The sequence below is a fragment of the Aphis gossypii genome, chromosome 2 (assembly GCF_020184175.1).
Source record: "Aphis gossypii isolate Hap1 chromosome 2, ASM2018417v2, whole genome shotgun sequence".
In the NCBI taxonomy this organism is placed as follows: Eukaryota; Metazoa; Arthropoda; class Insecta; order Hemiptera; family Aphididae; genus Aphis; species Aphis gossypii.
In genome coordinates this window covers 73,988,749-74,003,880 of record NC_065531.1, presented here as the reverse complement: position 1 = coordinate 74,003,880, position 15,132 = coordinate 73,988,749, and the positions used below count along the sequence as shown (strand labels likewise).

Here is a 15,132-nt window from a genome sequence, read left to right as displayed (position 1 = left end):
ATAATTATTGTTTCCAGATATTTTACATATTATGTCGTGTTAACGTCATCGAGATTATGACGCGATGTTTTGAAAACAACAATTATTCCGTTGGACGTATTTACTCTTTACCGTGTTGTGCACTTGTGCACGCACGCACGTTAACGCTCACATTATATACGGGTACTTGGTTGATACCTGGTATGGTATTACGTCCCATGCGTTTTGGATCGTTTCTAATCATTTTTATTTGAAAATTATGTAAATCTGTGATGTTCCGGAGGCCACTAAAATGGTGTGTGTGTGTATGTCGTCGTACGTGATGTCGTGTATTTCAATTGTTTCCGTGGAACGACTATATAATATAATGTTATGATGTTCGAACATTCAAACGATTTCTCTTCTCTTGATATTGTTTCTTTAATATTTTTGAATTACTTGAATCTGTCAGTAAAAACATTAAGTTTAGTTCTCAGGGTTATTGAGTTTTTGAACACAATTAATGTTTTGAATTCTGAGTGGAGCGATGGAATCTTTATGGATCTTCAAGAAGTTACAGTGTTGTGAATTTTGTTTAAAAGAGTGTGTGTATGTGTGTGTGTGTGTGTGTGTGTGTGTGTGTGTGTATTGTCACTCATCACCTTTTGGAGCAGTCAAAATACTAAGATTTTCAATTCAAATATCTTTTATAGAAGAAATATGAAACCAGCTGGTAGTGCCTGGTACTTTGGGGGTTAAGAGTAAAATATTTCTAGTACATTCCTAATAATTGTAGAAAACAAACAAAAAATAGGAAAAATTAACTAATTTCTGACAAAAACGATTTTTTTTATTTTGTGATAGGTAATCCAGAAACAAAATACTATAGCTGAAATTTTCACCGAATATTCGGTTTTTTTTTTATATAGTCAGATTATTAATTAACTCCGTTATTTATAGAAGTTTAAAATTTTTTTAACAAAAACTTAAAATACGAGTTTCTTCATAAGTTTTGCTTCAAAGTAATTTAATAATACTTAAGATACATAAGGCATAATTTGTTTTTAGGTATAAGCATATTATGAAGTTAAATATTTCGATAAAATTAGTCAAAAACGGCAAATTATTTTGTATTTGAAACATTACAAAATTTTCTATTTTTATAAGGTTTGAAACGATTTTCAGTTGATACTTACAATTATACAGCAGAGCCTACTTCCCATTTTTTAAATTTTAAATTTTGAAGCAGAATTTTCTGAATTGATAATGAATATTAATTACTGAACTGCTGATATAAATTATACAGGCTAACACTAGAACCGGCCAAATAATAAGTTACTTTTTTGAATTATGAAAGCTCGTTTAATATTTTTCTGGGGTTCAGTCAACTTTTAATCCCTTTTATATAAAAAAAAAAAAAAATGTTCAATGAATTGTGTTATTTGTCATTTGACATTTTTATTTAACTCGGATCTATTATAACGAACATCAGCTGTACAAAACGTGATTGTAGTATAATACCCGTATAAACCTCATTGTGTAGCAACTGTAATAAAATTTAAACAGAAAATCAAAAATACAATATTATTTGGTTACCAATTAATAAATTAGCAGTTTCGAGTTCATTAAAATAATATTTCTCGTTTTATAACCACCCTACGAGCGATGAAAGTCTCGACGAGTTTTCGAGCTATGTTCCCGGGGATCTGCAGGAAATCAACCCCTCCCGCATCAATACGTAATAACCCTTCCCCCCTGCGCGCGCGCAAACACGCACCCCACGACTCTCTCGTCGAACACGTGTCCGTTTCTACTTCACGTTCATCGTTACGTTGTTATTAAGTAAATTAATATTACTCGTGGAATCAACAACCTTATTCATTTTATCGAGCGCGTTTTATTTTGTTGTGTACGCACGTCGATGTCCGGGAAACGTCGGCAAAGCTTTTTATGATTTGCATAATATGTAATAAATTATCGATTGATATTGTTTATTTTTCCGCAGGACGAGGAAAATGCCACAGTCTCTCCGGTCGTCTCCGCTGCCGCCATCGTCGGACGACGCTGTAAAATCAACCGTCCAGTCCGAGTGATCCAGCGACTTTTAATCGACGAAAAATACGACACGAAATCGTCCGGCCGCAATCGCCCGGCGTTTGACAATAATATTATAATATTTTATAATAACATTTAAAATACCGATTGTCGTCGTCGTCGTCGAGAGAGCAAAACGTTATTTCATTTATTTCTGTTTCCGACGAGATCCCCCCTCCCACCCCGTGCTCTACCGCCAGACCATAACTCAACCATCCACCCCACCCAGCGGTCCGGTCGGTTCGGCGTTTGTGTTTTTCGGGCGGCGCCGCCCACTGCCGCTGGAGAATCGCGTGCGGGCGCTGCGATTCCCCCCCAGTGACGCGTCGCGCAACAAGATGTACGCCACCGCTGCCGCCGCCGCCGCCGTCGCCGCCGCCGCTGTCGTCACAACGAACGTCGTCATCGCCACTGCCGGCACCGCCGCCACAGCGGTAGCTAACGTCGCAGTCGAGTGTCGTCGGAGGAGTGCAGCGCCACGCGTTCTCCTCGGTTCGCGATGATCCGCGCCGCAGCCGCTGCGTGCGCGCCATGTGACGCGTGATCCGGCCGCGCGGTAGTCTACCACAGATAAATAATTAATAGAAAAATTATAACAAATATTTATATTTTTACGATTTTCGCGTACGTACGTTCGGTCGAATCGATTCGTTTATGCGTATATAGCGTTTCGCGAGAGAAATAACGCAAACTGCTGCAGTACCTAAAATAATATTCCTACCCATCACAGTACGACAATTGTTACCTATCGTTGTAGTGCAGGTGGGCGCGTATCAAATTATTATTATATTATTATTGTTGTTTTTGTTGTTGTTGTTGTTGTAACGGATAAACAAAGGTCTGCGAGAAACTATACGCGACCGCGGTGCTCGACGCTCTTATACATATAGAGTAATTGTTACGTTATACAATAATATAATATAACATTATCGTACACTCGCATTTCGACTGACAGATGAAGTACAAACGACCTTTGCTCAAAAAATGCCGTCCATGAACGGGTGGTGGATCGCGTTCGTCTGGCTGTGGTCGCTGTCCGTCACGACCGCGGCCGTCGAGGAGAAGGTGTGCGGCAGCATCGACGTGCGCAACAGCGGCGACCGCCTGTCCGCGTTGCACAACTGCACCATCGTCCAGGGTTCCGTGCAGATCGTGCTGCTCGATGCCACCAAACCGTCCGACTTCGACATCAGCTTCCCGCTGCTGCGCGAGATCACTCAGTACCTGGTCGTGTACCGCGTGGCCGGCCTGCACAACCTGGGAAAGCTGTTCCCGAACCTGATGCTGATCCGCGGCGCGCACAGCCCTCATTTCCCGGGGCTGGCGCTCATGATCCACGACAACCTCGACCTCCGGGAGATCGGACTGTACAGCTTGACCAACATCACGCGGGGTTCCGTGATCATTTCGAAAAACCCTAGTGAGTTCCGGTGTCCGTATAATATATTATTATATATTTTGTTCGGTTTACAATCCGTTTGACTATATTATAATTGTTATTATAATATAACGACGTAGGATATTAATTATTATTGAAAACGAGTTTTTTTATTTTTTTTTTTTATTTTGTTGAAAACGTTCTTTTCGGATGGGTAACTGTTATTTAGTCGTTTCAAAACAACATTTTTGGGGTAAACAATTACATTTTTCACATCTTTTTTTATCGTTATGATTCTGTTATTATTAATTTATTTTGAACGATATACATACCTTTTACATTGTTTATTTCGAATTCCCCCCAGCGGAATCCATCTTGAGTATTTTGATGTGTAAAAAACAAACTTAGGACAAGCGGTTTACATGTATTGTATTACAGTATTAAAGTTTTGATGAGCGGAGTAGTGGTGAATCGACTTGTTGCGAAATACCCTTGTGTACCGTTTTACTTCGCTCGGCTAAATTCCAAATAAACCGCTCGTCCAAAATATCCTAGTAATATTGTTGAGTGACTTACGTTAAACGAATCGTTGATATAAATCACGATAAACTGTGTTGATTGTGGGTTTCTAATGTTTCTATATTTATACGGTAACCACGCTTGTCACATGGGCTCTGATGATTGTATGTGCGTGTGTCATCATTCGAAAACTAATTACAATTTTTATTTTATTTTTTAATTTATCGAGAACCCACTGTCACCCGACTATTATTTATAATAGTGATCACTGATGGGTGACGTACTTGACTAGGGAAATTTATGGTCTTTTTTTAAGAATTGAGGGTGCCTATTGTTGAACACTCGTTAACACTCACTCCCCCATTATGCGAATATCATTATTTTTAATATTATGAGAGCTATATAATATATATAGGTATATAGTATATAGGTGTATAGTTTGTCGCAGTTGACTTCCATCACGTATCCACTTCGAATTCAGGTTAGACTCCCCCTCGTGACTGAGTATCGGTGCTACGGTTCTATCTCACCGGTTGGTGAAATTAAGACCGGATTATCCCTGACATCGATTCGATTTCATAACGAAATCTCAATTATTATTAATTATAGGTAATAATAAAAAATAATGATCAAACTCAATTGTTAAAAATCTTTATTCGTTTGTAAAACGTCGATCTGTATTCGACTATTGTTATTTGTTTCCATTGATAGCATAATCGATATAATTTTTATAAAAAGTTGGAAATAATATTCAAATACCAATTAGTTTTTATAAATCAACTTTATGGAATCCAAAAATAAAATTACATGAATTTATGGCTTCCGTATCTTTATCATTAATACATCTGCACATATCAAAAATGACATTTATTCTTATGTTAATGAAGCAATAAATTGTCTTTCATTTCATTTCACATAATACGTCTCAGTCTCTCCGAACGAGTAATACAGAATAATCCTCTGTATTTCCATCATTGTGGGTTTTAGGCTATAATTAGAGTAAAATTACTGGTTATAATATCTAAAGAAGATGAATTTATTTATGACCCTATAGCTACACGGTTTTTTTTTTAACAATTTAATTTTAATCCCATGGATATTTACATATTGTGTAATCTTTTAGTTTTTTTAATTTATACTTTTTTCATAAAAATCTAAATAAGTAGGTAGGTACTAACTAAATTCAACTTATAAACATAGACATAATTATAAATTTGATAACCAGTAATTTTACTTTATTTTTAGTCTAAACCACGTGTGGTTCAAACTTTAAGCACGAGGTTTTTCAGTTTTTTATTAGGTTTTCACACTTCGGTCTGTAAAGCCGATTTGCCGTTTTTTCGTCAATCAAAAGTCATTAGGGTTTTCTGATAATATTGTTCAGTCTAAAAAAATTTATCAATCAACTAAAGATACATCATTTTAAAACTTAAAATAAATAATTTATTAAAATGAAAAATCAATAAATTAGACATTAGTACAAAACTTTAGTATTAAAACGTGTCAAGAGTTATTAACATATTATAACCTAACATAAGAAAGTACCATAAAAATAATTAATTATTGAGTTATTTTTTAATCGTTCTAAAAATAAAAAATAAATAATTAAATCAAAACGAACAAAAATATTTGAAATAAATTACATTAACTTTTTCTTGACTTGAAAATGTGAACTGATCGTTTATTCATTGAATTATTGAAGTTTAGTTTAAAATAAAAATTTTTTTCCTGTATAATATGCCCCGAAGACGCTCTTTGATAATATTATTTCTTTAAAAGTTCATTATTATTTATAGCTTTGAAAATGATTTTTTTGTACTAGCACTGGTTAAAAGAAAGTTGAATACTATAATATTAAACCTTTAGAATTTTAAAATAAAATGTTATCTAAAAAATAACAAAACTTGGAAAATATAACTTAGAAATATAACTACAGTGGTGCATTATAGATACAAATTAGTAGATTCTAATTCTTACTGAACTATCACACTGAATAATGAGTGCTATGCAAGTATGTAACTGTACTATAATGTACATTGTCAAAATCTTAAATGTCGTATAGTCTAAAATCTTAATAGATAAGATAAACAAATCATTATAATAGGTAATATGAGTAAACACTAAAATACTTAGTATAAAATAATTATCACATAAAACTATAATTATTAGATAAATTTGTTTGCCTTATCATTATATCACTGTCAAAAGTAATGGGTAGACATATGATTACCCGAGTCAGGATATTCTGTTTAAACTTATTTTTTACCATAGTACCATACCATCTAATAATATTCAATAATTTTATATTTATTTACTCTTTTTGAATAAATTATATATTTTTATTGTTATTTCAATAAAAGCGCACACAATATAATATAGTATTGATTTTTTTTTTTGCAATTGTATATTATAATTTATAACATATCATATGAGTACCTATACGAAATACGTTTTTTATTTTACGAGTTAACTTGTCTACCTAATAATGTTAAAATTCTGAACTTAAATCACTCACGATTGACTAATATATTATTCATTATACATGTATGAATTTATTTATCAAAATACACTAATTAGGAGTAGCGTATGTTTATAACTTTTATTACTGAACAAGCGCATTTTCTGTGCAACCAACCGTCAAATTTATACTTTTATACTTTAAAATGTTGCTGTATATTATTATTATATTATAATAGGTGCTTCTACATAATTCAAAATACTTAAAAATATAATATATTATTATACTTATAATTAGCGTTTGTTTAAATATTTTTAATATATTCACGTGATCACATACAAATTTAATTTCCCTAACCGGCCTAACCTAACTTAGGGCAGGGAAAGAATTGTAAACTGTTCGAAAAACAATATTATTATATAATATATATCTAATATTTGTCGTTCATAAACAAAATCAAAACGTTACCGAATTTTATATCGCGTGTGATAGTATTATTGGTCCCGTGCAATGTATATTTTTTGACGATAACTTTGTGTTTTTAATGACTATACTATAATGTTAATATTAACACAGTACGTACGATGTAATCTAATGTCCGGGTCGCTGGACGTTGTCACCGTCTATTATGGAATTATCGTTTATCGCAAACATATTATTACATTTTCGACAATACATTAATTACATAACTTATATAACAACGATTGTGTGTCTGGCGGTTCTATATCCGCGCGTGCGCACAATGCCACAGTCCAATCTTGTAGAGTAGGTATATAATGTTATAGACACGAAGTGTCTCGTAGGGAATGTTTACTTCGCAGAGCACGAAAAATGAAAAATTACGGCTTAGGTACATAATTCGATTACCAAGTTTCATCCTGTTAGTTTTAATGATTTAGTGCGTGTTTTCGTAAAAGATGTCAGCACCTGTAACTGCGTAAAGGGGACTACTGAAAATTACGTGTTCGACATTACATTCTTTACAACTGCTTGGCGCTCGCCCTGCAAAACCATTTATTTATTAAAAACACAACAGGAGAAATGACATTTTTGAAGGGGCATTGTTGCGGGGCTGGCTGTGACTGTCAATCAATGTCGTAGAATTAGCCTATGGTTTAAAAAAATTAAAACGTTTTTCCAAAGGTGGTGTAAATAATCAAGTATGTAAATACGAAATTTTGGGGGTGTTGTGTGTAGTTTTAAGCATTATAAAAGGTTCCGTGTTTATGAATATATGTCTAATATAATATTAATATCAGTGAGTAGTGTAACTTTTGTATTAGTACATCAAATATTTACTTTTCAGCGACTGTCAAATAATAATCGACCAATGAAATTTATAATTGTATACGATAAGTTATTTTAATTTGTACGGTCGTACGGATAAATGCATTTCGTCAATTAATCACCTACTCGTAACAAATGTGAAAAAATTTAAAAATTAGCCAGTCTTCAGACATTATACCCGTAATAGGTAGCTAATATGTATTTACGTTTCATTCATTTTTCTATGTAGGCGCCTGACCATATTTAAGACCATGTGAAATCAACATACATTAATAATTGATTTGTGTTTATCGCGATAAAACGAATTAAAACATTTGGGCTGTGATGTTGCATAACATACCGATGTATCACGTAGTATTGTGGGTATAGTAATAATATCTCGTGTTAATTTTTGTAGAATTGTGTCACGCGACAACAATCGATTGGGGCCAAATCGCCAACGGTGTGAGCAACGACATTAACGTGATCAGCAACGACGAACCTATAAAATGTAACGGATGCTCTAATATTGGCTGTCCGGGAGACCTGTGCTGGTCACACGATCCTGTCCGGTGTCAGTACGGGAGATTGAACGGTTGCCATCCATTGTGCGCTGGCGGCTGTGACGAACCGCACTCTGCCAGGCATTGTTTTGCGTGCACCGCGTACATGCACAAGGGCGAATGCATCAAAGAATGTCCATACGGCCTGTGAGTGGTGTTTACAAAATCGGTGTTAAAAAAAAAAAAAAAAATTACTTACTGATATAGAGTTTGTTTTTGTTTTCGTATTTAGGTATGGTCACATCAGGTCGTGTTTGACCGCAGAAGAGTGCTACAGTCTGCCGGTGAGCAGAGAAGAATCGACACCGGACGTCGTGAACACGCACTACATCCCGTTCGAACGCGTTTGTCGCGACGAGTGTCCGTACGGATTCGAGGTGACGGCGGACAAAAGAAATTGTACACTGTGCAGGAAGACGAGGTACGGACACTGTCAGCGGAACTGTAATAGCTTCAAGATCAGCGATGACATGTTGAGGAAGAACTATGAATATCGTTTACACACCAACTGTACAACAATCCAGTCTTTGGAGATCGAAGTCAAGTACGGCACGAGTGAGGAAGTAGAACGTCGACTAGAAGAATACATTGGCAAAGTAGAAGTCATTTTGGATCAGTTAAGAATCATACGGTCGTATTCGCTGAACTCATTGAATTTCTTGCGAAGTCTGTACGAAATACGCGGTGAAAATACTGTTAATAAAATGGCTTTGGTGATTCGCGGCAATAAAAATTTACAAAGACTTTGGACCAACAGTAAAAACGAGACTCGCCCCGTAAAGATATTGAACGGCACAGTATCTTTTCATTACAATCCAAAGTTATGTATGTCAGAAATATATAAATTTGGAAATTTGTCTTCGCTGCCTCCGTTCTCAGATATAGAAGTGTCGGTTATATCCAACGGCGATCAGTTCGCATGCACTGTTTATAATTTACAAGTGGAAACCGTTAAAATCGAACCACAATCTATTGTGTTACAAATGCACAAACCGGTGGAAGCAGATCATTTGGAAAGGTTTCTTGTGTATTTTATCGAAGCATCTAAATGGAATGAAACTATTGAAACAACCGATTGCGAAGACTCTAGTTGGAAAATTGATGATATAAGTTCAAAAAAAGTTTTCAACGACACTGAAATTTACCATGTAATTACAAATTTAGAACCAAACACCGAGTACATTTATTATGTAAAGACTTACACGATTTCTTCAAAGACTAGTATGAGTAGTGTATTTCGTAGTAAGACACTTCCGTCAAAGCCGTCCGCTCCTCAATACTTCACTGCTCAACCATTGTCTAGTTCTGAAGTAGAACTTACATGGAAACCTCCTTCACATCCTCATGGAAAATTAGTAAAATACATTATTAAGGGAATTCATTTAACCGATGACCAAACCATTTTGGACGAACGTAGCTACTGTAGAAACAAGACGATCAATGGCAACGGTATATCTCACAAATCCACCACATCAATTGTTAAACCATCTGATGATACATGTGAAAAACAGTGTGAACCGCAAAAGAATATTGTTGACAATATATGCAACACTTTTGAACACGGTATAGACATGGATTTAATTTCATTGAACAATCACAAGTATACATTTGAATCGTGCAGCAGTAACATTCTTAATATTTTTATTAATTCAAAATGTTTGGCGATGCAAAACAATGACGACACTATCTTTCCAAATATTATAAATGAAAACTGTACAGAAATGTGGTCAGTGAGTAACATAGTGAATAATGTCACTCATAAAGATGGTAGCTCATCTTATTTCCAGATACAGCTGAATGAAAATGTTACATCGTTTAATCTTGGTAACCTTAGGCATTACAGTCAATATTTGTTGTCCATATTGGTTTGTAGAGAAGTGGTCAAACAAGAACTAAACCTAAGTAATATCAATCCTTGTAGTCAAGAGACGTTAATATCCTTCCGCACTTTGGAAAATAAGCAGGCAGATATTATTGATAGCGATAGTGTACAAGATGTTGTTGTGAATAATCACACTGTAGTTATATCTTGGCAGCCACCGACTCTTATAAATAGTATATTACATAGTTTCCAGTTGGAATATAAGCGCTCGGACGCGCCCAATTTTGTTTCTGTATGTATTACTATGAAGGAGTACGAAAATGCTGGCCGATCATATGTCTTCAAGAACTTACAGCCTGGTACTTACCAATACAGAATCCAAGCTGTTTCTTTGTATAAACCTGGCCCGTTTACTACGGTGAAAGAGTTTAATCTTCCATATCCAGACTCATTTAACAGTTGGAATCTTATTCTCATAATTTTCATTTGTGGCTGTTTATTAATTTTATTAACAGTATATTATATTCGTACACACTTTAGTCGTAAGATTTTGGAACGTAATACCATGTTTAATTTAGCCAACAATCCCGGCTATGTTGGTATATATGTTGAGGATGAATTTGAAATACCCCGAGATGATATAATTATACAAAAAATACTCGGTAGAGGAACATTTGGTACGGTTCACGAAGGTCTGCTAATGCCTGATTCCATACCATGTGCTGTAAAATCTGTTAGCAAGACAAACTTTATGAGATATCATGCAGAGTTCTTAAACGAAGCAGCCATAATGAAAAAGTTCAGCGAAGCATACCATATTGTGAGATTGCTTGGTGTGGTGACTAAGACCCATCCACCACTACTGGTAATGGAACTCATGGGTCGTGGTGATTTGAAAAGTGTATTGGTTAAGTGCAGGAATTCTGATGATCCACCTCCACCCAACAGGTAAAGACTTGAATATATATTTTTTTACTTATAGACATAAGATTTAGTGACACATTTTTATAATTATTTGATTATTTTTCAGATATACTATCATTCGCATGGCTGCACAAATAGCTGATGGTATGGCATTCCTAGAATATAATAAATTTATTCATCGGGATTTAGCAGCCCGAAATTGTATGGTGGCTAATGATATGACTGTGAAAATTGGCGATTTTGGTATGAGTCGACAAATGTATAATGGTGATTATTATCGTAAAGGAAATAAGGGTGAAATGCCTATACGGTGGATGGCTCCTGAGAGTCTTAGTGAAGGTATATTTACCAGTCAATCAGATGTTTGGAGTTATGGGGTTGTGATCTGGGAAATGATGACATTAGGAGCACAACCTTACTCAGAAAAGAGCAACAATGAAGTCATGGCACATGTGCTTGATGGTAACTTACTTAATTTGCCAATATTTTGTCCTGATGTGTTGGCTGGTATTGTTAGACTATGTTGGAATTGGACTGCTTCTCAACGACCAAGGTTCCTAAAAATAGTTGAAACACTTGATGTTTATCTGGAGGATGATTTCAGGTTCATTTTTTTTTATTAATTATTCACCATTCAATAATATTATATAATTTATCTCTTGTTATCTTGTTATTATACTATCACTTCCTGTTTATAGATCAGTTTCGTTTTATCATACACGTGGTTTACACAATGAATCACCGGCCGATCAATCGTTGATGTCGCCATGTACTACATATGAAGAAGATGTAGATAATGAAAGCATTTCTTTCGAAGGCGGTGACACTGTTGCTGTATATAGTGCGTTCCACGTAGACAAAAATAAAATGAGTAATGGCCATTTATCGCCAATGTAATTTTTAGGGTCAAAAATATTTAAGTGAAAATCAACGTTACCAGTAAAGTCTATTTAAAAAAATAAGTGTTTTTTTTTGTTTTCTTTATAAATATTGTATAAGCGGTATAAACTTGTCATCTGGGTAACCGTTTTTGTAGACTATTATTATTTCGTTGTTAACTTTTTTTTATATAATTTAATATTTTAATGTTTATGTTCTAATTTTATTAAGAATTATAATTAAATAATTTTTTTTTCATACCACCTCACATGTATAAACATATTGTTCTAGTTTCTAGTCAGCGCGTGGGAATCTTGTTTTTCCACCGTCTGTTTTTCATTTTATTATTATCTTATTTTACTATAAATTTTTACATGTCATTACAAAATTAAAAAAAAAATAAAATAAAATAAAATATATATTGCCATATAATTACTTTTTTTGGAACTATCTGATTGCTGTTTAAAATAATTTTTTAATATTGACCAAACTAATATTTACAAAAAAAGTATTTAATATTACATGAGCGTATATTTTTTGAAAATATTTTTTAAATTTAAAAGTCTCGATTAAATAAAACAAAAATATAATACTAATATTGTTTCATATTTCTTTTAGAAAAATTCAGTTATATTAATTATGTAATTGTAATATTATTTATGATAAACATATTTTATAAAATTGTATTTTAGGTAAATTTTTATGAAGTTTGATATTTTTCCTCTAGTAAAATTATCCTTTTCCATATGTGTTTACGAAGATGTTGTTTTAATTTAAAAACTTACCAACATTGGATCTCTTATTGTCAAAATGTTAACATATTATTATAATATTTTTTCCTTAAAATAATAAGGTAATTAAAATTGTTTGATATTTACACATTGCATATTATAATATTATAGTAACTAATATTTTAATATTATTAAATGTTGACCAATAAATTTGAGTTACATTTTTACTGATCATTGTTTAAACTGTTTTAATTTAAAGAGATGATAATTATATGAAACTATACAATTTTAAATTAAATAAATCTGAAAAAATATTTTTTTTTTCTAGCCAAATGTATTATTTGATATGGTAATGTATAAATAATGTATGTTTAATGTAAACAATTTAAAATTGAAAAATATATATATTTTTTTTTAATATGAATTTATACGAGTATTGTGGTATTTCATAAATATTTCAATTTTGTACTTTTTATTTAAATTATTTCAAAGCTAATAAAATACATGACTTCAAGAGTGTTGGATCTTTTACCATGGATTATATAGTTGCTTTATATCTGAATTTGTTTTATCTAGAGATATACTGGAATATTATTTTTGGTTTCCTCTTTGGATAATGTATATTAACAAAATGTAGAAGAAAAAATAAATAAATATCAACACCATTGATTACAAATAAAAATTTTTTTTTCTTAGAGGATGTCATAGGACTAGCATTTGTTGACTCATTTTTACAAATGTATAACACATTTTATAAGAAAAATTTATTTTACTCTGTTAATGGTTGAGTAAATTTACATTAGTTATCGCTACATTGGTACAACTAAGAGGTGAACAAAGAAGTTGTGTACTCAAAAAAATAAAATAAAATCTTTTCTATAATTATATTTTGAAATAAATATTATAAATAATTACAAAAATGTTTGAGATTTTAAGTAGGTACCTTCCTATAATATAATACATACTAAGTAGTAAGTATTTAACAGGTAGGTATTTTGTATGATCATATAGGTACCTACCTATCATGTTGCAATGCTATACCATTATTATTTAGTTTATTTAATGTTGTATTAAACCACAGATACGTAGTTACTTGTGGTACAATGTTCATAGACCATTGTACTATTATAGTTTATAAAATATATTATTGAAATAACTTCGAACTCAGGGTAACAACGTTTTATTTCATCTGTGGCGGGATGCAGGATGGCATATGCACTTCTTACAACATAGGTAGGTACGTTTCCGATTAAATATTTTTCCAGATAAATGCGATTCCGAAGAAATTTTATTCATAGACAAGTATTATACTCATACATATTTTTCAACTCCGTTGATTCATCGATTTGCTCAGTCGAAAACTGTTCTACGATAAATCATAATGCACATCAATACTTAATAATTTAAGATGTTGGAAAGTTTCTACTTTCAAACATTCAATGATTGAATTGAAATATTTTACAAGAACATAAATTTAACGAAAAAAAATATAAAATGCCGATCAAACCGTTTAATGATGGTTGCTGTGTGGCACGACTCGCAGTCTGCGCTACTCTGCGGTTGTACTGCTTAGTGCTTACACTGCGGCTTGCACCGCACGACGAACAGATGGCGTGACTGTTATCGTCCTACCACTTCTGTTGTCGTCTTGAGGTGTCCTAGTCTCTTGATTTTTACGAATTTTGGGAGTCGCGCCGTAACCTACATCAGGATCAGGATACACGAAAAATAAGAAATGAAAAAGTACACTTTCGGTAAGTATACCAAAATGAGGTAGGTACGTCGTACTATTGAAAAAAAAATATTTATTAGGAAAGTATATAGGTATAACAGCTCTGTCGAAGGTGTCGACTGTCGGGTGTACGACGTCATTGAGTAAAAATAGTGATGGGTGATCAACCTATTCTTAGATCCACGACCACTCAAATTCATTTATTTTGACATTATATACATAAATATAAGTATGATGTATGTTACTGGAAAAAGTCGAAATCGGGCAAACCTCAAAAATGCTCGCGGGCAAAACGCGAATTGTCCACGACCGCGATACTTGGGAAAAATTTCATATTTCGGTTTGTCGAAATACATTATCTAGCCATACATTATCTAGTCGTGAGCAACTTCATTTCCAAGGTTGCGTGTACAATATTATATAATTATATTTGCATAAATCATAAATGAAACGGTTAATTTCAGGCAATTTAATATTTATTTCATTTACTAATACACACACAGATATAAAGGCAATAATAATCAACATTATATAGATCGTAGATATATCATCATATATGTACAATAGTACAATACTACAATGTATACGGATTACGGAATATTATCATTTATCAATAGGTATATAATGTATACGTGTTAAATTTGAATTCAATGATAGATCATTACGTGGTAAAAAAGTTTCCCAGTGAAGATCGTGGTCTCACCAGTGGCATACTGACGGGGATTTTAAGGGTTTAACCTTTCCCCAGAAGTGAAACATGTAGGTATAATTATTTTGTGGAATATTAAATTAATAACATTTTATACAC

General features: G+C 33.1%; 1 protein-coding gene across 3 annotated transcripts in view; it reads left to right on the top strand.

Moving 5' to 3' along the window:
• The window catches only part of LOC114121389 (insulin-like peptide receptor), a 46,536-nt gene extending 34,256 nt beyond the window's left edge, over positions 1–12,280 (top strand). For all 3 annotated transcript variants that reach the window (XM_050202221.1, XM_050202222.1, XM_050202220.1), the window contains exons 2-6: positions 1,964–3,472; positions 8,092–8,383; positions 8,469–11,006; positions 11,089–11,586; positions 11,681–12,280. In XM_050202221.1, the coding sequence (XP_050058178.1) occupies positions 3,037–3,472; positions 8,092–8,383; positions 8,469–11,006; positions 11,089–11,586; positions 11,681–11,879 (3,963 nt within the window). In that variant the 5' untranslated portion in view covers positions 1,964–3,036 and the 3' untranslated portion in view covers positions 11,880–12,280. The remainder of the gene's footprint in view (positions 1–1,963; positions 3,473–8,091; positions 8,384–8,468; positions 11,007–11,088; positions 11,587–11,680) is intronic.
• Positions 12,281–15,132: the final 2,852 nt, after the last annotated feature.